The 25,665-nt window shown below is 38.7% G+C and overlaps 4 protein-coding genes across 4 annotated transcripts in view; all 4 read right to left on the reverse strand.

Annotated features, from left to right (window-relative positions):
• Positions 1 to 2,021: 2,021 nt before the first annotated feature.
• LOC306765518 (GTPase IMAP family member 4) lies at positions 2,022 to 8,020 on the reverse strand. The gene is made up of 3 exons (XM_079252999.1): positions 7,978 to 8,020; positions 7,476 to 7,615; positions 2,022 to 5,969 (listed from the first exon to the last, which is right to left on the reverse strand). The coding sequence occupies exons 1-3, from the start codon at positions 7,988 to 7,990 to the stop codon at positions 5,115 to 5,117; spliced, it is 1,008 nt and encodes a 335-aa protein (XP_079109125.1). The 5' UTR covers positions 7,991 to 8,020; the 3' UTR covers positions 2,022 to 5,114.
• A 248-nt stretch (positions 8,021 to 8,268) lies between these two features.
• Positions 8,269 to 16,048, reverse strand: hmgxb4a (HMG box domain containing 4a). The gene is made up of 13 exons (XM_079253306.1): positions 15,999 to 16,048; positions 14,971 to 15,062; positions 14,594 to 14,730; positions 14,428 to 14,503; positions 13,745 to 14,326; positions 12,589 to 12,792; positions 10,060 to 10,235; positions 9,886 to 9,967; positions 9,553 to 9,617; positions 9,358 to 9,454; positions 9,098 to 9,261; positions 8,845 to 8,967; positions 8,269 to 8,749 (listed from the first exon to the last, which is right to left on the reverse strand). The coding sequence occupies exons 2-13, from the start codon at positions 14,990 to 14,992 to the stop codon at positions 8,705 to 8,707; spliced, it is 1,773 nt and encodes a 590-aa protein (XP_079109432.1). The 5' UTR covers positions 14,993 to 15,062; positions 15,999 to 16,048; the 3' UTR covers positions 8,269 to 8,704.
• A 239-nt stretch (positions 16,049 to 16,287) lies between these two features.
• Positions 16,288 to 22,724, reverse strand: ankrd54 (ankyrin repeat domain 54). The gene is made up of 8 exons (XM_079252262.1): positions 22,126 to 22,724; positions 19,741 to 19,788; positions 19,554 to 19,652; positions 18,954 to 19,025; positions 18,736 to 18,783; positions 17,259 to 17,383; positions 17,048 to 17,155; positions 16,288 to 16,911 (listed from the first exon to the last, which is right to left on the reverse strand). The coding sequence occupies exons 1-8, from the start codon at positions 22,508 to 22,510 to the stop codon at positions 16,837 to 16,839; spliced, it is 960 nt and encodes a 319-aa protein (XP_079108388.1). The 5' UTR covers positions 22,511 to 22,724; the 3' UTR covers positions 16,288 to 16,836.
• Positions 22,725 to 23,197: 473 nt separating this feature from the next.
• foxred2 (FAD-dependent oxidoreductase domain containing 2) overlaps positions 23,198 to 25,665 on the reverse strand; it is an 8,044-nt gene continuing 5,576 nt past the window's right edge. The window contains exon 10 of the mRNA XM_079252458.1: positions 23,198 to 23,936. Within this exon, the coding sequence (XP_079108584.1) occupies positions 23,704 to 23,936 (233 nt within the window). The 3' untranslated portion in view covers positions 23,198 to 23,703. The remainder of the gene's footprint in view (positions 23,937 to 25,665) is intronic.

Raw genomic sequence — 25,665 nt, forward strand, 5'->3', positions numbered from 1 at the left:
TTGTGTCTTCTTCTGTGGTGTTTGTCACATGAGGATTACCGAAGCTCATTTCTTTAATAAACTATTGACCATAAATCATGGCCAAAGCTGTGAATGACATACTTTTGTTGCTTATTTCTTTAAAATTGGTCACCATTAGCTTACATATAGACAGTATGTCATGGTTTAGATTTGAAAAAGGAATCACGTTGCTGTAATAAAACGGGGCTTGAAAATGAAAATATATGATGACGTTACCATGGAAACCGGATCCTTGAAAAAAGAAAAAAAAAACAGCTTTTTGCTGCTCGGGAAAAATGTGTGTCATCTTGTTTTGTTTTCCTTTGGTCTGCTGTCTTTTTCCAGCCCATAGGGTGCGATAATAACAAAAAAATATTGCGGCATCCGTGTCTCTAAGCAGACAAACCCGCCACCACCCCTCCTTACACCAAAACCTCCCCCTAAGTCCGCGACGAGGGACCACAAGGCCCTTACAAAAACATATTTTGTTCAGAGGGAGAGAGCAGAACTTCCAGCTTGGGAGTTTATGATGGCTCACTGTGGATTCTCCTCGCGTGTTTTTTTCCCCCTTACTGTGATTAAAGCCACACAAATCACCTGCAGCCCTCCGTCCCGGTGACTTGTCCTCGTGCTACAGGCGACACCGCAGAAAACTGCCACCGATTTCAGTCCCATTTTCTTTTCCAGATACTCTGGTCTCCCACATCCTCCTAAAGAAATAAACCCAAACTCTATCAGTGCGCTCTGTACGTGCATCTGCTAAAACTGAATAATATTTGGACAGGTGTTCTTTCATATACATTAACTTCAAGGAGTCTGGTGTGAAATTTCATTGCAGATTTTTACAGAGGAAAAAGTAAAAAAAAAATAAATAAATAAAAAAAAGAGCATATCCATGCGGGTGGATTCTGAAGCTATACTGTACACTGAAGCTGAATGTGTAATCCCTAACAATAAAAAACTGTTTAGCACCAATTTTCCTTTACTTTTTAAAACCTTTTTTTCCTCTTCTTCCTCCTTGTTTTAAAAAAGAGGAGGCCACATCTGGAAGACAGATGTATTCCCAGTATGAACTCTCTCTCTCTCTCTCTCCTTCGCTTTCGCTGCTGCTCTCTCACTCTCTCTTTCTCATGTCCCTCCCCTCCTCTCCCTTCTTTTCTCTTTTTGGGAAACATGAGAGCTGAGCTAATACTCTCCCTCCATCCCTCCCACCCTGACCGGACCACCCACATTCGGAAACGCCTTGCTGTTCCCGGGGCAGAGCCGCCGGCAGCTCGCGGAGACAGAGAGCGAACAAGGAAGATGTAAGGATGGGGTTGTGTCGGACGCTTTTAGCTCAGTATCAATTACATCTGTGTCAGTGTCGTAACCTGCTATTGTGACAGCAGGAGAGAAGGTTGGAAGAGACACGTCTGCATCCTCAGCTTTTGTTCTGCGCACCGCCACTGTCTGCCCCTCATGTTTCACAGCATGATTGATCTGGTTTTACAAAAATTCATCACCGAAGAACAAGGCTGGATAATCCAATGGGCAATTTGGGCACAGGCCCAGGGGCCCACCACTTGGGGGGCATGTGGGGCCCATGTAGGGTATATACCAACAGTTTGGACATGAAACAAAATGTACATAAAAGCCAGACAGTTACACCACAGTGTCTAGTGTATTGCTATTGGCTGAGAGATATGCCGTTTCACAGTGTACCATCTACAATTTTTACAATGTTGCGGTGGGGAAGGGGGCCCCTGGAATACTCTGGGCCCAGGGGCCTGTGCACTTTTAATCCGGCCCTGCTGAAGAACCCCAACTTTCTTGGTCAATCTTTGTTACAGCCTCTGCAACCTATGATGATATAAAAGTGCCAGAAAATGAATTGTTTCTCATTCAAGAAAGACGTAACAATGCCGTGCATGCGGAACAGCAGCTTTTATTTACTTTGCAAGCAGTAAATAATGATCACAGTTTACCTCAAAGCTGTAAACTTTCCCACAACCTGAAGAACAATGTCTCCACCTGGTGGACTTTTCTTGTTATTCCATAGTAAAACCAGTGTTTTCAACTATTCTTCCTAAAACAAAGGTTGTGAAAGAAAACGCTCATTTTGATGGATCTGCATAATGAGACAAATGCTTTCTATCCAGTTATTTTTTTTTATCTAACATAACTCACCAGAACCTTTATGATAGGACTGACTTAGATCTCAGTGTCATATTGTCCCAGCAGATCACTTTGTTGTCAAACTGTAGGTTTACTTGTGGTTTCTGGAGTTTCTAAAAGTAGAATGGGAGGCAGAGCCTTTAGTTGTCAGACTCCTCTCATGTGGAAGCAGCTCCCAGTTTGAGTCCAGGACAAAGACACCCTCTCAACCTATAAGATTGGGCTTTAAATGTCCCTTATTGATAAAACTTCTAGTTCACCAACTAGGCTGCTGGGACACCCCACATGCAAAAATGTGTAACTTTCATGTAGTCATGATGACACACAAGTTTCAGGACAACTATTATGTGACAAGGTTAAATACTCTACATAGGATTTTCTAAGAATGCATCTTAAGGCCATTTATTTGTTTTTTATTTAGAATGTATGACACAGTAATAAACTAAACTTTCACAAATTTGTTTTAACTGGATCACAAATAATTGGCTTGACTTGATCGAGTCTGTGAATTTGCTTGAAGTCACTGTTGTGAATTGGTGCAAAATGAATAAAGCTGAATTGAATCAAATTGAATTGGATATGAACTAATTTAGTTCCTAAAGTTTGCAAAGACAAAGTTTTATCTGGTTCTAAATGAGAAAATATTCTGACTAGTTGTAAAGTTCTGTTTTTGCAATGAATAAATTTATTCCAAACATCATGATAATGCATTTTAACTGTTTTTTTCCTTTCTTACATCAACATTTGTGATAACTGAGACTATGAAGAGCTTACTTTAGGTAACTTACACAGTAATTTGAAAATTTTGAAAGGGGAAATAAAGACACGTAGGGACTTCTTGAAATTGGTGTCTAAGTCCTGTGGTCTAAAGAAATATTTAAAACAAGAAAGAACCATCTGTAATTTTTTTTTAAAAAGAAAGTCTAATTTATGAGAAAATAAGAACTTAAAATTCAATTAATAATAAATTAATCACACATTTATACCCATTTCATGTAGTTTTTGTTGGTTTAAAAATGCCAATGAGAATAATTTTAGAAGAAAATACCTTAGTTTAAATACTTCTGAAACATTTGGGATTTTTTTTATTTTATTTCATGCCTATAAACATATTAGAATTTCTATAAATTCTAGGACTTAGAGGTAAAGTGATTAAAGTTTCTCAGATTAAAAAGTCTCACAGCATAAATGGGCGTATGACCCGTGTACTCTGATATACTCAGACTTTCAGAAACATCTAATGTTTTCATCTAACATGTTAAATAGATACAGGAGTCCTAAAATTTGTCCGATTACTTAAATTCAGTGTTAAACAGATTATGTAGAGTAACTTTAAAGCATCTGATCTTTTGTTTCTTTCTGTCCCACAAACTACTGAAAGCATAAGTAAAGCTAATATTTATAAGTGTGTTGTGTTTCAAATTTATTATGTTTAACATCACTAATTATGCTATAAATTACTGTGAGATTAAATAACATAATCATGATCTCACAGAAATCCAGGAACTATAAAATAATAAAACTAATCAAGTAAATGGAATAAGTGTTGTAGGGATGGAAACTTGCTGTGTCACTTCACAACCTTCTGCTTTAATGATTCATACTAGGGATGTTCATTATTAGCTTTTTACCGACACCCAATACACCAATTCTGTTCAAATCTAAATTTCCGATACTGGTATCAACCAATTTTTGGAACAAGTTGTGCCACACTAACAAAAATATTTGGAAAACTATGTATGATATCTCTTATATTTTGTCATTTTGATTTAGAGGGGACATGGCTGAAGAGTATAATATTTCATATGTACATGTTGTGTCATATAAAAAAAGTCTAAACTAAAAACGATCACTTCCAATGTTGCATTTTAATGCTGATATTGGTCAATAATATGGATAAGCCAATAATATTGGAGATCTATAGATCATACGTTATTCAGAGATAAGTAACACTCTATGAGGGAGAAACTGATCAGGCTTTTGTGTAACATTATAAATACAGCTCTTGCTTTTTAGACTTTGATAAATGTAGTGATAATTTGCCCTTTTGTAAATAAAGGCTAAAAGTGAAAGATACACCAAATAAAAAAGTTACACAATCTGCTGACGAACAACGTTTAAAAGGAAGTCATTTTCTTCTCTAAATGTAACAAACTGCAGTATCGGGTTTTATTAAATTAACAGCTGCAGACTAAACTATTTATTGTTACGCAGCAAATATTTAAGTCAAACTCACTTAACCCATCAGATAAATCCCCCACCTTTAAAAGGTTTTACTGAAAGACAACACACACCAGCAAAACCCCACATACAAGCATTATCACCAATCCATAAAGTATCATTTACCAAACATTTAAAAGCTTTTCAACAGAAAATCCCTCTTTCATAGGAAACAAGTAGTGGACCTCAGTGATCATGGAAGTGCTTAAAGAGTTGTGAAAGCTAAAGATGACTTCATATTTCTGCATCAAAATGACCTGAAACATTTTCACACAAGTTATTTAAGTGAATACAGAGAACCCAGTTAAAGAAAATAAACAAAAATCAGAATAATTTATTGAGAAAAGTGATCCCAGACGACATGTCTGCGAGTTACTTTGTAAATTTGGAGCGACCTCCTTTTGCAGTAGTAAACATTTCTGGTCGCTGTGGATCAGTTAAGCAATTATTCAGAGTTTCCTGCTGCACGAATGAAGAGAAAATACAAAGCAGACCCAAACTATGACACTACCACCACCGTGCTTCATAGATGAGAAAGGTTTCACTGCTGGATTATGGTGGGGTTTTTTTCTTTTCTTTTTATAGGATTTAGTCCAATCTAATGATGTTTCAGGTCAAATGAGATGCAGAAATACACACTTACAGGTGACACAGTAAATAGCATTTGGTGTGTGACTCAGTGATACACAGCTAAAAGGTCTAAAGGTGCAACTTTTGCATCTTAATTTTGAGATTTTCTCTCATTTCGTTTTCTCTGTTTTTCTTCTTCCCACTTCAGTAGCCACAGAACCCACAGTGGCCCCGACCGTACCTCCAAACGGCCCTCCGACAAACAGGCCGACCAGGGCTCCCAGCAGGGCTTCCCATCTCACCAGAGTGGGCAGCCACCTGATCCAGCCTGTCAGGTTCTCCCACAGGCCCCGGAGAAAAGAGGGAGCGGGGGAGGAAGGTGAGACGCTGGTGGGAGGGAAAATACCGTCTACATTCAAATCAAAAGCACAGACGCTTCTTTCAGCTTCCTCCCGGACTGCTTCCATTTCCTCCTCTGTCACTTCCGCGGAATTCGTGGAAGACTCTTCGCCGCTCAGCTCTTTTCTCTTCTGCCTCACAATCTCCAGCTGCCTCCGTTGCAGCCTCTCCTCAGCCTCCTGGTACAGAGGCCAGCCGACATGTTGGGTGCCACTCTTCTTCGCTGCCTGCTCCACCTTCTTCAGCAGCTCCTCCACCGCTCTCCTCTCCCCCGGGTCTCCGCTGCGGGTTTCCAGGGTGTGGTAGCGGTCACCACATCTTTGCACTAGCTCTAGGAGGTCTTTGCGCCACGTGACGAGGTATTCCTCCAGCTGCTCGTCTTCTTCCAGCTCCTCCGTGTGGGTGAAGAGAACAACGGTGTTTCCGCTTACAGCAGCGGGGCCAAACAGCTTTTCCAGGACATCCAGAGCCTTGGCCTCTCCATCAGCTGGCTGGTTCACAGGAACACAGAGCAAGAAAACATGCGGCCCTGGACTGGATAGAGCGACGAGGGAGGCGATGTGTTCTTTCCTTTTCTCTGGGCTGAAAGCTGAAGCGAACCAGGCTGGACTGGAAACCACCACTATCTACAGGGAGGCACGAAGTTCAAACAATCAGAGCGGGACTGCGACATATGTGCCAAATAAACACATCTGTTCAAGCTGATTTATTTACAGCACCGTGTCAACGTCTTCTTGAGCGACCCGTTATTGTTAATATTTTGCTTCCAAGGAGCCAATCTTTCTTTAAAAATGTTTTATTTTTACCAAAAGTTTCCTGACGATCCTTCAGTTTTTTTTTCAGACAGGGGACTAAAGGAAGCATACACAAAACCCCCAATTCAAAGGATGAATCTATGTTACGTCAATGTATAACATCTTGTATCTTTAGGCACTTTGTTACAAGCAAAGTGTCATAAAGACACGCCATCTGTTCCCAGTTCTTTCATTGCATGTATGGAAAATAAATATAGCACAGTTGGACATAAAATAGTACTTTTGCTGGAAGATATCAGCTGAAAACTTGGCCATAAAGCGATCTATGGAAAATGGACAGGATCTGAAAGGGATTTTCAAAAGAAAAGGGGGGAAAAAATAAGTCTAAGACGTGACACAGGCCTCAAGAGATGCATCTGGATCTTCAGCTGATCTATTTACTGCTCGCTGAAGCTTCATCAGAAAGGAGCTCCATGTCGGGTGGCTGTCAAGAAGTAATTCTTAATGAAGGGAGAGAAAACATTGAGGTCAATGACCTCAGAGCTCAACATTAATGGAGCTTTGTGGGATGATCTGGACAGACAACAGAGAAAAAAAAAAAAGTAGCCTGCATCCAAAAATAAATGTGGAAACTCCTTCTAGAAGCCAGAAGAAATACTCCTGTAGACCAGCTAAAGAAGGATGTCAAAGGATTCAGCTGCTCAGGCAAAATATTGACTTTCAAGCTGGTTAAAACAACAAAAAAAAAACTTAGTTGTGCTCATATTTATTCATATCCTTTCATTAAAGAAGGAAAAAAACAGCTGCCTGTAAAAAAAAAAAGCTGAAATTGACTAAAGTAATAATAAATTAGAGTTTTATGAAAGTTATTACATTATTTTCTAATTCTGGTTCAGTAGAAATATATTTTTTTAAAAAGCAAACAAATAAGATAATTTATTACATGTTACATCACTCAAACTAATATTTAGTTAAACAATCCTTTAATGTTTCCGCTCCAGTCAGGTGTTTTCTGTTCCTCTCAGTCAGACTTCTGCACCTGTTGACAGGTATTTTGTCCCACTGTTCAACAGAAAAGTGCTCTAATTTGTCCAGGACCAATTTGTTTGCTTTTTTTTTCTTTCTTCAATTCAATTAAATGAAAAAAACAGTCTTATATTACTAAATTATATTTTTGCTCATTTTTAGGTATTGTTCCTTTTTTTAAGTCTCCAGTTATTTGAGTGACTGTTGTAAATTTAGCTTTTTCTTTAATACATATGAGCACAGCTGTATATTAAAAAGGTCGGGGTACTACAAGACTTTAGGCTAATACAGCATATAATAATAATAATAATAATGATCTTAAGAAGAAATGAAAACATTTTGCTCATATACCTGCCTTCCTGCAGCCTCCCCTCTGTATTTACAACATCTCTCTTCATCTGTGCCCTGCTGGTTTTCTTGCAGGCCCAGAATGGAGCAAACAGCAGGTTTTCTTCCTGCTTTTACTGGGCTCAGGACAACCAGCCGCAGCTCTGCAAAACACAAGACAAATGCATGCTTTTCATAACGCAGCATAACTTCCACCGCCTCTGCAAAGCGGTGTGTTTTCCTCCGCACGCCAAACACGCAGACTAATCTGTTGTTTACATGCACTTTACTCTGTAGGTGGCCATTTGTCCCGTCACGTTTGTCGACGCCTCATGTCCTCAGAAACACTAACTTTTCCTAGAAGCGGCAGCGCCCTTCGCAGCTGCCGCTTCTTCTCACCGCAAACATAGCGCAAAACCCGCAGCGGAGCACAAACAGCCGCGCCTATCCACTCTGCTCACATTGTTTGTCTGCCACAACTTGATAAAAACGCCACGTTAAAGAGAGGAAGAAGCGTTCAGCTTACCAGAAGCGGACATGTCTGCTCCGGTGTCAGCTCTGAACCCGGGATGAAGAGACTTCCTGATTCTTGCAGAATGACTCAGCTTTTGCGTCCGAGTCCAGCTGTGCTGAACACAGCTCCATCTGTGGGGTGGATGTGTTGCTGGCACTGGCCTTCCCAGACAGACATCACCATTTTACTTACAGAAAAATACAAAAAACAAAAAAAACCAACAACAACACATGTTCCTTTGGAAAGATGTTTTAATGTCCCAATTCTGTTCATTTCTCATCTGTTATTAAACTGCTTTCCTCCACGCTGTTAAAATCTAAATGCTGTAAAATATCAAAACGTATAAAACAAGTACTTCGAACATGGTAAAAGTATAGCTAAGCCATTAGGAGAAATGTTATCTTACACTGATGAGGAGCAGCAAAAGTGTTTGAATACAAATAAAAACAGTTCCTAATGCAGACATGTACAGTCATGGTTATACCTAAACAAAAACATTCATTCAACACAGTACAACACACACTCATAAAACAGCTGTACAGTAACAGAACAACCAAGCTGAGGTGGCCGTCCATCTAAATGTCCGATTAAAAAATACAGCAATTAGAAAATTAAGACTTTTTTTCTTTAAAAAATACACTTTTAAAACATGTTCATAGTACAAATATGCAGATTTTTGTTTGCCAAGTACTGGCTTAAATAAGTCCAAGGGTCTCCTGGGTCGTATTTCCTCCTTTCCTCACAGTCCAGGCATGATGTAGGCAATGTTGTCCAGCGTGTTTGACTGATGGAGAAAGGAAGAGCATCTCTTGAATATTTGTGTACAGTCTATGCATTTAAAAGAATATCAGAGGAAAGTGATAAGTCTTAAAGTTGTACCAGGACATTTCGAGGACATCCGTTTAACTGTGGTATCTGTGCTGTGAGGCAGGTCAGTGGGCCCAGCGCGCACAAAATGGAGTCCAAAAGGACAGACAAGCTCCCCGACACCGCCACCATCCCCTGAAACAAGGAAGCAATCAATCAATCACACATTTGACTCACTTCTGTTCACAGTGATGGAAAACTAACATTTGCTTTTATCATATATTTACTCGTGTTTCTTTCTGGGATAAAATAACCAGAAACTCACTTCCGTTTCTTGTAGCCGATGGCCAATCAGGGAGAGGGACTCTCCGAGCAGCTGCAGGTGAGCTGCTGCATCAATGGGATCGACATCTGGCACTCGAGCTGGAGACAGAGACACAGTGCTGGGCGCTCTGGTTGGAGACACCATACCAGTTCCTGTTCCAACGACTTTGATCAGAAGAGAGACAAAAACAATGAGAGTGAATAGATGCAACCATGAAGGGAGGAAAGCTGAGCAGAAAGGAGCTATGCGGTCTCATATACCTTTGCTTTTGCTCTCAGTGGAGGTTTTGTGCTTGACGGTGGTGGCCTCGGCTTTGTTCTGTTTGTGCTGCAGATACTGAGCTTTCTGCCTCCACACCTTGAAAGGAAGTCAAACACAAACACAACTTTCAGTCTAGTAACACAACTCCAGGCATTTCAGTTTCATTTCATTCATTTGGAGCAAGCAAAATTTACCAGTTTGTCCTTCTCGGGCATCGCTTTCCACACCTCTGCCAGCTTCTTGCTCAGCTCGCCAAAATCTTCAGATGACAACAACATTTAGATGGATATTTATGGTTATTATCAAAAGACTTATGCTTGTGGATTATATTATATTATATTATATTATATTATATACACACACATATATATATATATATATATATATATATATATATATACATATATATACACACACACACACACACATACATATATATATATATATATATATATATTTTTTTTTTTTTTTTTTTTTTTTTTTTTGTAATTTTAAAAATATAAATTGATAAATAAAACTAAACCCACCAAGTCCAGGCTGTTCAGCATTTATGTTGACCCTGTACTCTTTACAAAACACCTGATAAGCTGTTGTGTTCTTCTTCTTTGGCTAGACAGAGACAAAAACAACCCATCTATTAGAGATAAATAATTCTTTTAAGCTGGCAAAACAACAGGAAACATGAATGTCCAGAGCTGTACCTTATCTTTTTCCTTCTCATGCTTTTCTCTGTCTTTTTCATCTTTCTTCTTCTTCTTGTCCGTTGTTCCATCACTCCCTTGGTGGTGTGAGGGGATGGACTTGCTCATGGCATACATTGGACCAACGGTGCTATGGGTGACAGTAGGATGGGAGTGACCGTGGCTTCTCGAGGAGTCTGGTGGAAGTAAAACAAAAGGAAAACTGATTAATGACCACAACAGCTACTATGGATTTAGGAAGAAACAGTATTGCTACAGTAAACTGAACAGAAATACACAAAGAAACACATCTGAAATATTAGCTGAGGAGTTAAATGTTAAGATAGCGTTACTCATGATGAAGGTTTGTTTCTTGCGAGTGCTCAAAGTGTAAAAAAAAAAAAAAAAAGCTTGTCTGAAAGGCAGCAGCCACTTTGGATCCATCCACTTCAGACAAACTATATATGTAAACAGTGCTGTGAAAAAGTATTCGATTGTTACCATTATACAAATTTGTCACAAATAAATGTGTCAGATCATCACACAAATTTGAATATTAGACAAACAGAATTGGAATAAACAGAAAAAGAAATTTTTAAAGGGTGATTTTATGAAGAACAAAGGCTCTCCAAGCCTTCATGCAAAGTATTTGCCCCTTTCGCAGCATTTTAACTGGTTTTGCCACCTGCAGTTGCAACTACTGCGACCAAGCACTTGTGATAATTGGCAAAGAGTCTTTCACATCGCTGTGGAGGAGTTCTGGCCTATTCTTCTCCACAGAATTATTTACAGCCGCCACAATGGAGGGTTTTTAAGGATGAACTGCCCAGTTAAGGTCACACCACAGCATTTCAACTGGACTTGCTGGTGTGTTTTGGGTCGTTGTCTGTTGCATATCCCAAGTACGCCCGAGCTTGAGGTCATGAACTGTTGGGCGAACAATGTCTTTCAAGATTTTCTGGTAGACAGCTAAATTCATGGTTCCAGCAATCCCAGTAGGTCATCCAAGCACTGAAGCAGCCCCAGACCATCACACTACCACCACCATGTTTGACTGCTGGTATGATGTTCATTTTTATCAAATGCCGTCTTGTTTTACACCAGATGTAACAGGACAAACACCTTCCAAAATGTTCAACCTTTGTCCAGCCAGTCCAAAGAATAGTTTTCCCAGAAGTCTTGGGAATCACCAAGATGGTTTTTGGAGAAAAAAAAAGTTTACCGTCAAGTTTTTGGCTCTTTTAAAGACACACTACAAAACCTTTGCCATTTTTCTTAATGTGGTTATCAACAGCTAATTCGGCATCTTGCATCCTACCTGAGCTGTTAGCTCTCTCCAGCCAGCAAAAGACGATCTGACAATGGCTACGGTTACGTGATGTTTTTAATTCGGAATTAATGTATTCTACTATGTGTTTACATGAAAATAATAATTCTGAATGGAGTTTTACATGAAACATGTCCTCACTTATTTCCTCTTTAGAGCGGCGGGTTGTGAAGGGTTCTGATTGGACAGAGGGTGCACGTGACGTATGACATATACCGGAAATAAACAAAGTTGGCTCCCTGCTTCTCGTCTTTTCAGTCATAACTTGTAAAAACTACATAAAAAGTACCAGTTTCGCCGCTATTTTTATTATAAATGTGAAGTACCAGCTCAACATGAGCATACTACTTCACTTTTTGCAGCAACTGAGAAGGAGAAGAAAGACAGACCACCGAACACGGGAGGCAAAATAGCGCACGTCATCGGGACAGGACAAGGTAACGAGCATGCTCAGAACGACTGGAATTAACTTAGAGCCGAATTAAGGTTTACATGACAGAGGAATTAAATAGTTCGGAATTAAATGCGAATAAACCAGACACATCGGAATTAAGTTTAATTCCAAATAGAAATATCATGAGGAATCAAGTGTTTACATGGTCATTTTTCATCAGTTTAAAGCAGAATTAACTTTTATTCGGAATTAATACTCCTATGTAAAAGTAGCAATTGACTCTAGTTTCGTCCTTTTTTATCTTTTAATTTTCTTGCATTTCTTTGTTGAATCAGCGACGCTGCATGATCAAAACAGCCAGTGTGTTTTCTAGCGTGAAGCGAAACTCTGGTGCAACATCATGCAGTGTACGGGATGTAAAAGACGTATATTTTAGTTTCTCAGCCTCGACATGCCGCTAGGCAGCAGCAGCACCAGAAATGCACATGATAGATGTCACTGTGTCATCCAACAAGTCTGGAACGCGGAGTTTTAAGGTCAGAAAGTTTTGTAATGCATCTTTAAGTTGGTCCCTGAAGATAAAATAAAAATGTGTACTTTGGTTCAGAAATCAGCTTTTGAGAAATGTGCACTCCGTCATGATTAAATCAATATAAACGTGATAGCTCTCCTGTTCGCACCTGTGCGTTTTACTATATTTAACATTATGAAATTGACATATCAATTGGCACACATCTACAGTTTTACTGGTCAAATGCTAAACAATAGTGGATGGATGGATGCTGTAAAAAGTAATGACCAAATATCTTTTAATTATTGGTAAACTCACCTCCAAATCCCTTACTGTGCTTCTTGTCTTTCCCACTTTTTTCCTTGTCTCTGTCCTTTTCCTTGTCCTTTTTCTTCTTGCTTTTCTTGCTCTTCTTCTTCTTTTTTGATAAGTGTGTAAATGAATCATCTATAACCAGTTCTCCGGCCTCCAGTTCTCCACCAGATGAAGAACTATCATCTCCCATGCCACCTCCATAATGACCTTCACAAGAAAAATGAACATAGTTTTAGCATTGTGCAATGCATCTATTCTAAACAGTCATAATCTATGAAAACATAAACAGTTTGTACTCAATATACCAGGGGTGTCTGACTCCAGTCCTTGAGGGCCACAATCCAGCAGGTTTTTCATGTCTCCCTGCTCAAACACACCTGATTTAAATAAATAAATCATGATGCAGAATTTCATAGCTTGTTGGATCCTTTTTTATATGGGCTTGGTGTGTTGAAAAGGAATCCATTGAAAACCTGCAGGACAGCGGCCCTCGAGGACCGACTTTGGACACCCTTACTATAAACAGTGCATTGAAGAAGTATCACACATTCATACCACCAATCATAAAAATCAGGGTGCATTTAGACCAGTTTCCCTGTCCCTTCCTTCTCCATGAGACCAACCTGTCTGACAGCAGGGCTGGTGGGTTTAGCGTGATGTGCAGTTAATTCCATGTGTTTGCTGTGTGCCCTTACTGCAAATTTAGTTTTCCCGTGTTCAGATTTTCCTACCTGAGCTGTGGACCTGCAGCTCTTCAGAGCTACAATGTTATCAGGTGAGTATTCTTCTTGGCCAGCCTGCCAGTTTAGGTAGACACCTATGTCTTAGTATGTTTTCTGTGGTGTTGAATGATGAATTTAAAAGCGCTGCATGAGATGTTTTTATGCTTAGGATATTTTTTAAATAACTTAAACCTCCCTACAACCATATCCCTGATCTGTCACATGTATTGCTTGGTCTTCTCCAGCAAACATCAGAAGACTTCACAGAGCAGCTGTATTTCTTCTGAGAATAAATTACGCTCTGTTTACCAATTGAGTGACCTTTATAGATATTTGTATCTTATTAAGGAGCATCAGAGAACAGAGGGACACAAATGCACACCGTATTTGTCAGACTGCTGTTTGTAAAATACTCGGTTATAAGAGGGTTATCTTACCTTCCACCTCTACCTCCTTCCCCACTACAGGCAGCGGGTCTCTGCTCTGTTGCAGCTTCTTCTTTGGCGACTTTGAAGCTTGCGTCCTATCTCTGTCCTTTTCCTTCTTCCCGCTACCTTTTGAGGAGTGCATTGTGTAAGGGAAGCTCTCTTGCTCTTCCTTCTCTGGAGACATAATGAGCTTCATTTTAAGCCCATCCGCCTCACGTAAAGTCAAGGGTTCCTCTTTTGGAGCGCCGCCGTGAAACAGGGAAGACTTTGAGGAAGAGGACAAGTGCTTCTTGGAGGAAGATGATGATGAAGACAAGGGCCGGGAATGCGAGAAGGAGTGACTTGATTTGCTTCCACCACCGCTGTCACGTTTCCGGTCCTTGGAAGAGTGCGAGGAGAAAGAGGGATAGGAGGGCTTCTTGTGCAAGTGAGGGCTGGGGTCTGAACCCGTGGCCAGAGGAGAGGTGATGGCCTGCAAGAGGCCCATTGCTGTATCCGTCGGGTGTGATGATGAGGGGGTGGAAAGAGGAGGAGAGCGGTCTGCAGATTTGTGCTTTTTCTTATGAGAGGGTGGACCTGAACCATCATGATCTGAAAAGTAAAAAAAAATATTAAAGAAATTATACCAATTATTCGTAAAAACATAAAAGTAAAGTGTAATCTCATGAATGTATAACTTTATAATCTCTTACCCCTATAATAGTAATCATCACTATGCTTTTTCTTCTTTTTGTGTGGATCCCCACCCAGCATGAAAAGTTCCATGTCCTTAATGGGATCAACACATCACAATGGTATTTATAATGTTGTAGTCAACATCAACAGCGTGCCTGAAGTTGCAGAGAATATGTAACTCACCTTTGGGCGTTTCTTGGATGTCTTCCTTACTTCAGCAGCAATCTCCTCTTCCTCTCGTAACAAGTCCTTGTATGACCTCCTCTTCTCTCTCTGGCTGCGACCGGCCACAAGGCCTTGGTCCCCCTCCATTCCTACATCTAAATTAATTTAATAAAAATCTATATTAGAATTCCTTCCATACAAGGAAAAACTTGACTGTTCTGCTCATGTTTACATTAGGATGTGCTGTGTTCATTTTCTTTTTCGTATTATTATTATTATTAGAATTATTACAAGTGCATTTACAGTTATTAAACCCGAATAATGTTGCTGTTATTGGTCAGTGTTTATTGTTTCATTTTAGACTGTATAAAATGTATTATTTTTTTCTCCTTTACCCTTTATCTCCTCATATGCCATGGTTTCTCCTATGTTGAGACGTTTACTGGGTGTGGGGTGTCATGGACAACATTGAAGATTGGAAATCGACCTGTTAAACAAAAACCAAGACATCAAAATAAAAAACAATATATTAAACAAATATAGACTGAAAACACAGTGAGCGGTTTAACACTGAGGTAAATAGGACAAATGGGGGGGGGCAAAAGTAACAGCTGTTGTGTCTTTCCTAAAAACAGGTGAGGGGTTGGCTCAGGTGTGTCAGGTCTTACACCAGTGTTTTTCAACCTTTTTTGAGCCATGGCACACTTTTTTCACTGGAAAATCACAAGGCACACCACAAACCAAACTGTTTTTGTTTTTGTACACAGTCCATATAATTAATATAAAATCCATCTTGTCAAAGCCTCTTTAATAGAAATCAGGTAAACACAGGAAGGAATTTTATTGCCTTTCACTGGGATCTGTTTAGATGAACACAGAGCTACTTTTTAGACCAATTTGGTTAAATTGGATAATTTTTCATGGCACACCTGATATCTCTCACGGCACAGTGGTTGAAAAACATTGCCCTACACCACTGAGGGTCTAAGTTACCTGGATGTTCTCAAAAAGCGGACAAGTCTTTGTACTTGTGCAAAAGTAGTATTTGCGCTATAATATCAGCAATGTTTTATTAGGTTGCAGAAAAACCAGTGTAAAAAAATTATTGCAAAACAAATTCCCGCCTACTTTTGTAAAGATACACAAACACACCCCTCTTTTCCACTTTGACACCCTTAGCTATCCAACATTTCCACGGCTTACGTGCGGCTCGCCCGGACGGCGTGAAGCTGACCGGGGAGGACTGTTCAGGAAAGGCCGAGGCTTCACAAACAGCTAGGCCGAGGTTACCTCCAGCGGACAAAACACCGCAGCAGAAGTGCATGTACACATGTTTATCATTTCATTTCCTCTGTATTGGTAATACATGACGCTTAGAATCACCTGAGGGTGAGAAATGATGCGTTTATAAAAATTTTACTACCTCAATGGGATCTCCAATTTACGCGGGTCCGACCGCCATCTTTGTTATCGGCAAGACAATACGTGCCGGGAGAGGGGCGGGGCTTTGCGAAGGCAGCCAATCAGTGAAGAGGAAAAGTGACCACACACTCCCCTCTCTACGCTTTCTACAGCATCAGTCACCAAAGTCCTCTCTTTTCACATGCTGTTTTTTTAAAGTTTATATTAAATACACAAATAAAAATATCTAAAAAACAAAAATCACATAAATATGTAGCCAAATATGCTTATTTATTGGTTCGTATCAATTTCCAACATTTTTTTTAATACATTACAGCTCACATAGATACATAACGTGCTGTACAAAAAGAAGGCAACAATACAAACATTTTGATCAGAAAATAAAAAAGGCAACTTAAAAAATTAATCATTTTGTGTCACATTTATCACAGAATGTGTCAATTTAACATCAGGCAAAATGAATGTGTACAAACAGACACAATTTACTCAAACACACATAATAAAGAATCACACTTTACTTCGGGGTCATTGTCTGTGGAAGTAGCTCTATCATTATTCTTTTTGCCATCAGAGTCGATTTATTTCTTGAAAGCAGACACTCTTTTCTTTCTGATAAATGCAAACAGCAGTGGTTTTTAACATTTTAAGGTCTGTTCATTTTAACAAAGGCATCCACAGCTTTGTTACCAAACAAATGTCCAACTGTTTGATAAAGCACTACTTCAACATGGACTTTGGCACCAATATTCCCAACATATTTCATTGAGCTTTTTCTTGTATGGGGAGTCTTGAACTGCTTGATTATAAACAGGGATTGGCTTTTGTGTTCAACTTATCTTCTACCGGTCACTCAAATTCTGTTTCTGCAGACTGAGCGATGTAAAACTGGCCAGTAAATCTGTTACTTCATCCACCTGAAAGAAAAAAGAAAATGCATTCATGTGAAAGATAATTCCACTAAATCTGTGTAAATCAGCAGCAGATGCAAATGCCAAAACAAATGCATACATATTTCAAATCAAATAACAGGAGAAACTTTGATGTTCTTACCTGCTCTCTGGTGCGAGTGTGCTGAAGCCGTGTTGAAATGTGCTCCAGCCGCTCCCTGGCTTCGCTCTGGCCCATTAAATTCAGGTATTCTCTGAGCATCTGAATAATCTGTAGAACAAACAATGGGGAATGCAGACACCATCAGAATATACATCATCTATGGTGAAGTCTTGATTCATCTAGAAGCAGGATAAGTTATGGTTTTCTGTACCTGTGTGACTTCCCCTCTCAGAGTCTCTAAGCTGCGCGAATCTCCCTCTTGTAAAATATTAAGTTTGGAGCGTGCTAAATGCAGCGGGGTCCTGCCCGCTCGGTCGATGGCATCCACACGGGCTCCTTTACAGAATTCATGAGAAAAAAAAACTGTTAGTCATTAGGTACACTGAGCCTCAAAGCATAATGTTAATTAATACGCCTTGTCATGTTAAGTAAATGGATACTGAGATACTGAGCACTGGCCATTACTTTTCTGTATTAGAAAATAAAGTGTGAATTTATGGGATTCTTAAAATTAATCCTGGAAATGTTTAGACATAAGACATAGTTTGTGTTATTCTTAACCAAACTGTACACAAGTTACAGATATATAACAAATAAAGGCTACATCCACAATTGAGGACAGATATTGGGAGTTTCAGCTATTTTTTTTATTTTTTTATTTCAAACTCACTTTTGAAATACATGGAAATGGATGTTTATACGTGTATATTAATATGATGGGGAATTGAATTTAAAAAAAATCAGACACTGGGATTTTTGCTTCACTATTTTAAAATCTTTATTTTTGTTTTAAAAAAAAAAAATATATATATATATATTTTTTTTTTTAAATCAATAAAAATAATCCATTTTATATTTTCTTTCTTATTTTTACTGTTGTTATTGATCTTTTTACTTGTCTTATTGGGCATTATAGCAGCAGAATTATGGTCTGAATACTGTGTTGTTTTTTCCTAATTGAAATGAAGAAAAATGACGAGCAAAAAGTTTTGTACAATTTTTGTTTAAATCAGCAAATATCAAAGAATCGCAATTTTACATACATACACATGTAAATACATATACCTACCTACCTACATACATACATATATGCTCAAGCGCACTTGGGTTATGCAACAGTACAGCAACCCAAAACACACAGCAGGTCCACCTCTGATTTTAAGGGCCAAAATTCCCACACAGCAATGTGAAAGACTCACTGCCAGCTGTCACAAAACCAACTATTTGGTTCAGGGGCAAATATTTTTCACATGGGGTCATGAGCCTTGGAGAGCTTTTTTTTTTTTTTAAATTTAATGCATACATTCACTACTTAAAAAATGCTTTTTGTTTTTACTCACATTCTGTTTGTCTAATAAAACTTGTGTGATGATCCGACACATTTAGGTGTGACTAATTTGTAAAATGGTAAGAAATCAAGATACTCTTTCAAAGCACACTATGAACCCAACCTTAAATTACCTTTTACATGTACTGATATAAAACCTGAGAAGTTTTCTTTCTTTTTTTTTTTTTTTAAATAAAGATGTACTTTCTTTTTCACAAAGCTGTTTCTGCTGCTTCATCTGAACTGAAAGTCAGCCCAAACTGATCTTTACCTATACTGTGTTATAAGGGAATTGCTGCCATTTATTTTCAGCCAATTACAAGAGGACACAAATAATTGAGCTTTTCCATTTTGAACTCACCTCCTCTCAACAGTGTGGTGATCACAGGCACATGGTTGGTACAGGCCGCTGCAGGAACACAGGTCAAAATGAGCACAATAGAAAAGACTAATAGCAAATCTAAAAAAAAAACATTGGCTTCAATGTTGTTTGCTTTATATTGAGCTGTATTTTCTTGTTTTAAATGCATTATTAACTACAATGTGATGTAGTTTAGAGGTCAGAGTGACTTCTCTTACCCAGATGAAGAGGAGTATTACCCAGACTGTCTCTCTGGTTGGGATCAGCACCATAACTCAGCAGCAACTGCACTATAAAATAAAATACTTTTTAATGTTTGTTAAATGTTAGTTTATTAATTTTTTCTGAAATGCAGTTTGCAGTAATGGGAAGCACTGATCCATATCACTGTAGACTCATTGTATTATGCACACCAAATAGCAAGACACTCTTCAACCAGTGTGCAAGTTTCCAGTGTGGTATTTTTATCTGATGACACAGATATCAACCATGGCCCCGTTCCAACATGATGTTTATGAAGATTATAAAAAAAATACATATATGACTCATATATGTACATTTACATGCAAGTACATATATGTACATATATGACTCATAGTACTGCATGCATGGTAGCTAATGTCCCTACATCGTGCTATGTACACCAAGGCTCTCCATTACTATCACAGGTCTGTCTGAATGAAATGTGAGGAATATGAGTGCAAAATGTATTCATGTCTGAATGCTGCATTGCATGTGTGTAAAGGACCTGTGACTGACAATGAAACCTATGCAGCGACTGGGTTGGAGAGTGCTGCAATCATGTGTAACCAACCTACCAATGCCATCATTGCCATTGCAGGAAGAGAAATGAAGAGCTGTCCTTCCTTTGTCATCTGCAGCGCAGGGGTCAATGTCATCTTGCAGAAGCTTTTGCACTGTTGTAAAAAATTAAATAATAACTTTAATCATCCTTTTATTACACGGCATGTAAGGTATTCTATTACATCACCAAACTGTTCATACCTGTGTCAATGTCGTTGCTGTTGGCTGCTTCCCTCAGTCTTTTTGCAGCTGAGGAGATAAGATATTTAAATTCAGGATGTAACATACATGGCTTTATCAATAGAACTGGGACAACATTTTAAGGAACTGCAGTAACATTTTTAGCTGGTGTGGGGTTAACATGCAACAAAAAAGTATTTTGTCATTCAGTAAATAATTTTTTTTTTAAATTGGTTTTTACTGATTTACACAGTGACAAGGTTAAGTCCACATATATTATGTTCGCTGCTTGGGTTTATCCAGGTCACCATTATAAAAAATTAGCTCTAAAAAGTAAAGTAATTTGTGTTTGGTTGATTATTTCTTCCCTTTAATAACACCAATTAGAATAGTATTGTAAGTTATTGGAAGGCTTAATTTGCCACCTTTATTTTTTATTACTTGTAAACACGTAAGAAGGTGTGCATCGTGGCACCATTAAAAGAAAAAATTAGGGCTGTGACGACATGCTTTTGTCCCGATTTGATTTTTTGGGTGCAGATTCGATTTAAAGTGCGATTCTCTTCGATATTGCTGATTTTTGTAGATTAAAAACAAAATAAATGTATACAACCTTCTTTTTTTTTTTGCACGTCATTTTTCTTGATTTAAATTAGGATAAAACAACATATTAGCCAGTCCATCATTCTGCTGCTATAATGCCCAAGAGAACAAGTAAAAAGATCAATAATAACAATAAAAATGACAATTTTTTTTTTTTATAATGGATTATTTTTATTTATTTGAAAAAAAAGGATTTTTTTAACAAAAAAAAAGGATTTTTTTAACAAAAAAATCTATTTTTTGGCAAAAAAAAAAAAAGATTTTAAATTTGTGAAGCAAAAAAATCCAGATTTTTCATTTTTCGATTCGCTTTTCCCACCCCTAGAAAAATTTGTGCCCAAAAACCTGCTATATTCTCCTGTTGAAATTCAATCTTTATCACGATTTATGGTGGACGGATTGCTCTCTCCCTCAGTAATAAAAGGAGAGGAGGAAAAAACCTAGTACCCATATGTCATTTATTTTACACTATAAGGGATCTCAGTAGTGCGGGGAAGAGCTGCACGCAGTCACACCAGTTTAGCAATTCCTCCTCATGTTGGTCATCAGCTTGGTCCCATTTTTCTGTAGGATGGCATCCCATTCCACAACCAGGAATTGTTGAAGATCAGAGTAGTTTTGTTGGTCACTTACAGAGACACCTTGCCCTAGCTCATGTCACAGGTGTTCAAAAGACCTGAAATCTGAACTCATAGCTGGTCATTACATTTTCCATTCCCTAAGTCTGGAGGTACTCTGTGATGATACAAGGCTCTGTGGAGGGCTGTCATCCTGGAGGATGAAGATTCTGGAGATATTGGATCACCACTAGCTCCAAAATCTCATCTCATTTTCTTAAATTAGTCAAGTAAATGCCAAAAAATCTGTTATTGGGGAGAGTATTGGATGGATTTTGGACCACGTTTTGATCGCACTACTCAAACCTTTGCTCATGTTGCGCATTCCACAAAAGCACGATCCTTACAAGTTATACCTATAAACAGGGGTGGACTTACCATTAGGTAAAACTACGCAGTTGCCTAGGGCCCCCAGTTCTTTAGGGCCCCATAAAACTTGTCATACACTTATGGTTATTTATTAATTTTAGTTACCTATCACGAACAAAAATTATGTTTTTGATTAAAATGCATTTGCTAAACTGTCTGCAGAATGATTATTATATTATGTGTCTCGGAGCCCCCCCTTCAATCTCCTCCCCCTTCTGGTTTATAGGGCCGCGCACTGAGACCTAATGTGATCTCTGTGTGTGTGTGTGTGTGTGTGTGTGTGTGTGTGAGAGAGATGAGGTCAGTGAGTTGATCTGTAACTTAAACAATGACTTGTCACAATAAATGATTAGTTTGTACCATAGAGTGAAGCAACCCTTCCCTGTCATTATGCATGGTCCTCTCAGTCAGCAAAAAAGTTTTTACACTGGCTGTTAGCAACACAAATAATATACAGTGGTGGAGTAGAAAGTGCAATATTTACCATAAGGCCCCATGCCGGCCTTTGCCCGGGGCCCCAAATCTCTTAAATCCGCCACTGCCTATAAAATGCGACTAATCAGGCTTTGCATAATAACACTAATTGGTTTAATTAAAGGGGAGAAATGATGGACCAAACACAAATGTCTTTACTTTTTCTGCTAAGCTTATATCGTCTAAGATTAAACTGAGAAATAAATCACATATTACCACAAAATGGAATATTTGCTAACAATTTCATCACGTTTGCAAACATTCACATTAACTTCCATTTGAAGCTGATTGGAAGCAGCTCACATCAACAGCACGTTTATCATTCAGATGAATTCTTCCTTACCATAAATATCTTTACCAATAGGAGCCAGGCTCCGCACTGCTCGGTGGTGTCTCCTGGCCCTGCTTCCCGTCATCTTCCCCAGCTTGCTCGCTACACTCCCCGTACCAAGCTCTTCCCGTCCGGGCTGCCACAACAAGTGCAGATACCGGAGCTCTTTGTCGTCTCTCTGTCCGACTCGACCCAACACCACTTTCCCTTCACCTATCCCACTTATCCCAAACCCGACGGCGGCGGCGCTGGAGCCCGCGTCCTCCATCCTCTCCGCTTGACACCGCTTCTCTCCGTCCACTTCTCCCCGGCTCGCACCTTCCAGACCATTCCCCAGCATGTACTCCCCCTCGGAGCTGGATCGGTCATTATCCGAGACAGCGCTCCACCCGTCCATACTTCAACGCGACATGGGGAAGCTGTTTTTTACATAACACTATGCGCTCACAACTCCTGCCAAACCACTTCGATTATTCTTCGTTTATTATAGTCTTTAATCCTAAAGGCCATTACGCGGGATGTCGACAAACTGACTCCCTCTTCAGTCCTTCCATCATTTTATGAAGTATTTATTAAGTATTTCAACAGTAGATACCTTTGCCTTCAAAACACCAAAATGTCCCCTGTTTCATATCTACCAGTTCACATTGTGAAAAAGCAGTAACAGGCGCAGTCATTGCACAATCGACAGCTAACTGAGCAGCAAGCACCAATCAGATGCCACAATGTTCATTTACTACTGTCCAATAGAATCAATGCAACGAAGCAACCAATCAAACTGCTCCTAGCCTTGGCCAATCAGAAACCAAATACTGCTCTGCGCTCTTGGCCTTTAAAAACAATGAAAACGTTCATTGTGAAATAAAACTTGCATCCTCTCTCATAAATGTAAGTTGACTTGTGTCATGATATGCATGTTGATTTGTGTATGTGAAGTGGCACTATACAAATAAAACTGATTTGAATTGAATTGAATATATATTTAATCTTTTAAAAACAGTAAAAATGGACAACACTTAATTTTTTGTGACTCCAGCCTCAACCTACATAGTTTCTTATGACATGAAAATAACATATAGTGAATATAAATATTTGTAAAAGGAAAAAAAAAAAGGATTAATAGAAGCTCTTAAGAAAGGACAAAGTGCTTTTTCAGGAATGAGCTGTAGTTCTCAACCTGCAGGTTCCCCCTGCAGGCACATGACACATTTAAGGGGTTTGTAGCTGATTAGGAGAAAAGAAAATGCAAAAAAAATTAGACTTTTCTTTTTAAAATAGACATTTTTCTTTTACATTGTGTGGATAAATATTGTTTTTCTTATCAATAACTCTGTTTAAAACATAAGAAAACAAGTCTTTGGTTGAAATACAGATGTTGCAGATATATATTTAGACGGTGATGAAAAATTGTGCGAAGAAATTCTTGTATTATTTCTATAAAGAACAATGAATCAAAATAGTTTGGAAACAATAGATTCTCAAGATAATATTCCACCCATATATTTGGTCTTGCAGAGGAAATGAGTGTGGATGATGGAGGTAGAAATTGAGAGACTTAACAGCATCATACAGTTTTAACACTTAAGACAATCAGATGTCAAGTTTTAGTCCTGAAGACATGGATGCTCCAGCTGGAGCCAGGTATTCTGGAACTGCTGGGTCAGCTTCAGATCTGCCAGCATCATCTTTTTCAGCAACTGTCATTCCAGCTTTATAAACACCTGGCAACACACTGTTACGAGGGATGCCCTGTTGGTTCAAGTACCCCTGCTGGCAAGACAGTGGCGGCTTACGGTGGGTGAGGGCTGAGTGGAAACATGACTCTGAAAAGCAAGAGGAATGCAGAGATGAGTCAAGTGATATAATTTAAAATAACATAACACCTGGAATAATGTCAGTAACTCAGGGTGTGGTTAAAGGTGAATGTTTGTACATTCTTACAGCAATATGTCCTGCAAACCAAGCTTTTATATTATAAAATGATCAATACACATGTCATAAGGGGGTATATGACAAAAATAAATGGTATTATGGGGCCAGTTATTTGGGAATTTAGTAGGATTTAGCATTTTGTATTTAGTATTTAGAATTTAGTAGGATTCTTCACACCCTCTCCACAACACAGTGATGAAACAACAACGTGTGTTCAGTGAGAGGCTTCTTCAGGTCTGATGTAAGACTGAAAGATACAGAAGATGATTCCTGCCAGCAGCCATCAGCCTCCGGAACAAGACCTCCTCAAATTAATTATTATTATATACTACAATATTGAATTTACCTTTGGGGATTAATAAAGTATTTTTCATTTCATTTGCAATAGATTTCTATCCATCATACTCCCACCACCTGATCTTTATCTCAACCCAAATTCAAATTATACTGCATTCACTCAAAAGTGGTAAGCTGAGTCAAAACTCTTCTGGTCGCGCTGTTTGCTCTGGTTTAACAGCAAATTTGCATCAGCAGTGATTTAGTTTGCTGAACAAAGAAATGGGATGAATGGGACAGCAGTGGTTTATCAACACTTTGTTTAAAGGTGTAGCATGTAACAAAATCAACCTAACTGCACCTGAGGACACTAAATCCACTCACAGATAAACTCATGCAAGCCAGAATCTCTTGTTGTACCAGTGTAGAGTCTGGGGACACTCAACGGATTTCTAGGGCGGGACAAACAAGCGCGGTGTAAATCAATCAGAAAAATGACGGACATGACATCAGTAAAGCGGCAGCCTATAGCATCTGGAAGTGTTCAGTAGAGCGAACGCAACAGAAGAAAATAAACATTGCATGCAATACAGAAGACATAAATGACCTGTGTCGTTTTTGCTGTAAAAACATGTGGCTACATTGCCTCATATGCAACTATGTTGCTTTTTTAACCTAATCGTAAGTCAGAAACTAATATTAAAAAGAAACAAACTCCCGCTACATCCATATGCCATCTTAAATGTTTTGAAGAATACGTGGTGACGCAAGACAAGAGGCAAGAGTCTCCTCAGATCAACCAATCAGAGTGGCCAGTTTGTTTAAGACCGATGCAAATCTCTATGAAGGGAAAGGACTCCAGACTGAGTTGCTTGCATTGAATATATTGAGCATTCCAGTCTGGAGTGCCAGGTTAAAACATGCATGCCTGGAAGAATTTTGGCCACTGAAGGTAAATTTTTATTCACAATGGCACTTAAAAATAAATAAATAAAAAAAATTAAAAAAGAAATATCCAATGGCACTTAGCATATGAAGTCATATCTATGCCAATCTTCACCACTAGATGTCAGTAATTCTTACACAATGTAACTTCAATGTTCTGTGTCCTGACGTATAAAAATCACATGCACATATTTAAAAATTATATGATAAATTTAAACGTAAAATTGAATGTATCATATTATACCGATACAAAAACAAACCTCAGTTAAAAGTAGTTGGTGGAAGTAACAGCAAATCATTATGTGCCAAGGACTTAGACAAAACACAGTGACAGGAGACACGAAAAGTGAAGCCCAAGGTTTATGAAGTCCATTTGCAATGGAAACATTAAAACATAAG

Source organism: Telmatherina bonti (genome assembly GCF_933228915.1).
Source record: "Telmatherina bonti genome assembly, chromosome: 14".
Lineage (NCBI taxonomy): Eukaryota > Metazoa > Chordata > Actinopteri > Atheriniformes > Telmatherinidae > Telmatherina > Telmatherina bonti.

Bases quoted from the DNA above. Each gene is read 5' to 3' on its own strand.
- ankrd54 (XM_079252262.1), bottom strand. From the start codon at position 22,510: ATGGACGGGTGGAGCGCTGTCTCGGATAATGACCGATCCAGCTCCGAG. The intron at 19,026-19,553 runs GTAGGTTGGTTA...TTTATTTTATAG, and splicing joins CAATGGCAATGATGGCATTG to TGCAGTTGCTGCTGAGTTAT. The intron at 16,912-17,047 runs GTAAGAACATCA...TTTTTCTTTCAG, and splicing joins ACACTCGCACCAGAGAGCAG to GTGGATGAAGTAACAGATTT.
- hmgxb4a (XM_079253306.1), bottom strand. From the start codon at position 14,992: ATGGCATATGAGGAGATAAAGG. The intron at 9,262-9,357 runs GTATATGAGACC...TTCTGATCAAAG, and splicing joins CACTGAGAGCAAAAGCAAAG to TCGTTGGAACAGGAACTGGT. The intron at 8,750-8,844 runs GTACAACTTTAA...TTTCTCCATCAG, and splicing joins GATGTCCTCGAAATGTCCTG to TCAAACACGCTGGACAACAT.
- LOC306765518 (XM_079252999.1), bottom strand. The intron at 5,970-7,475 runs GTATATGAGCAA...GCCTCCCTGTAG, and splicing joins GGGAGGCTGCAGGAAGGCAG to ATAGTGGTGGTTTCCAGTCC.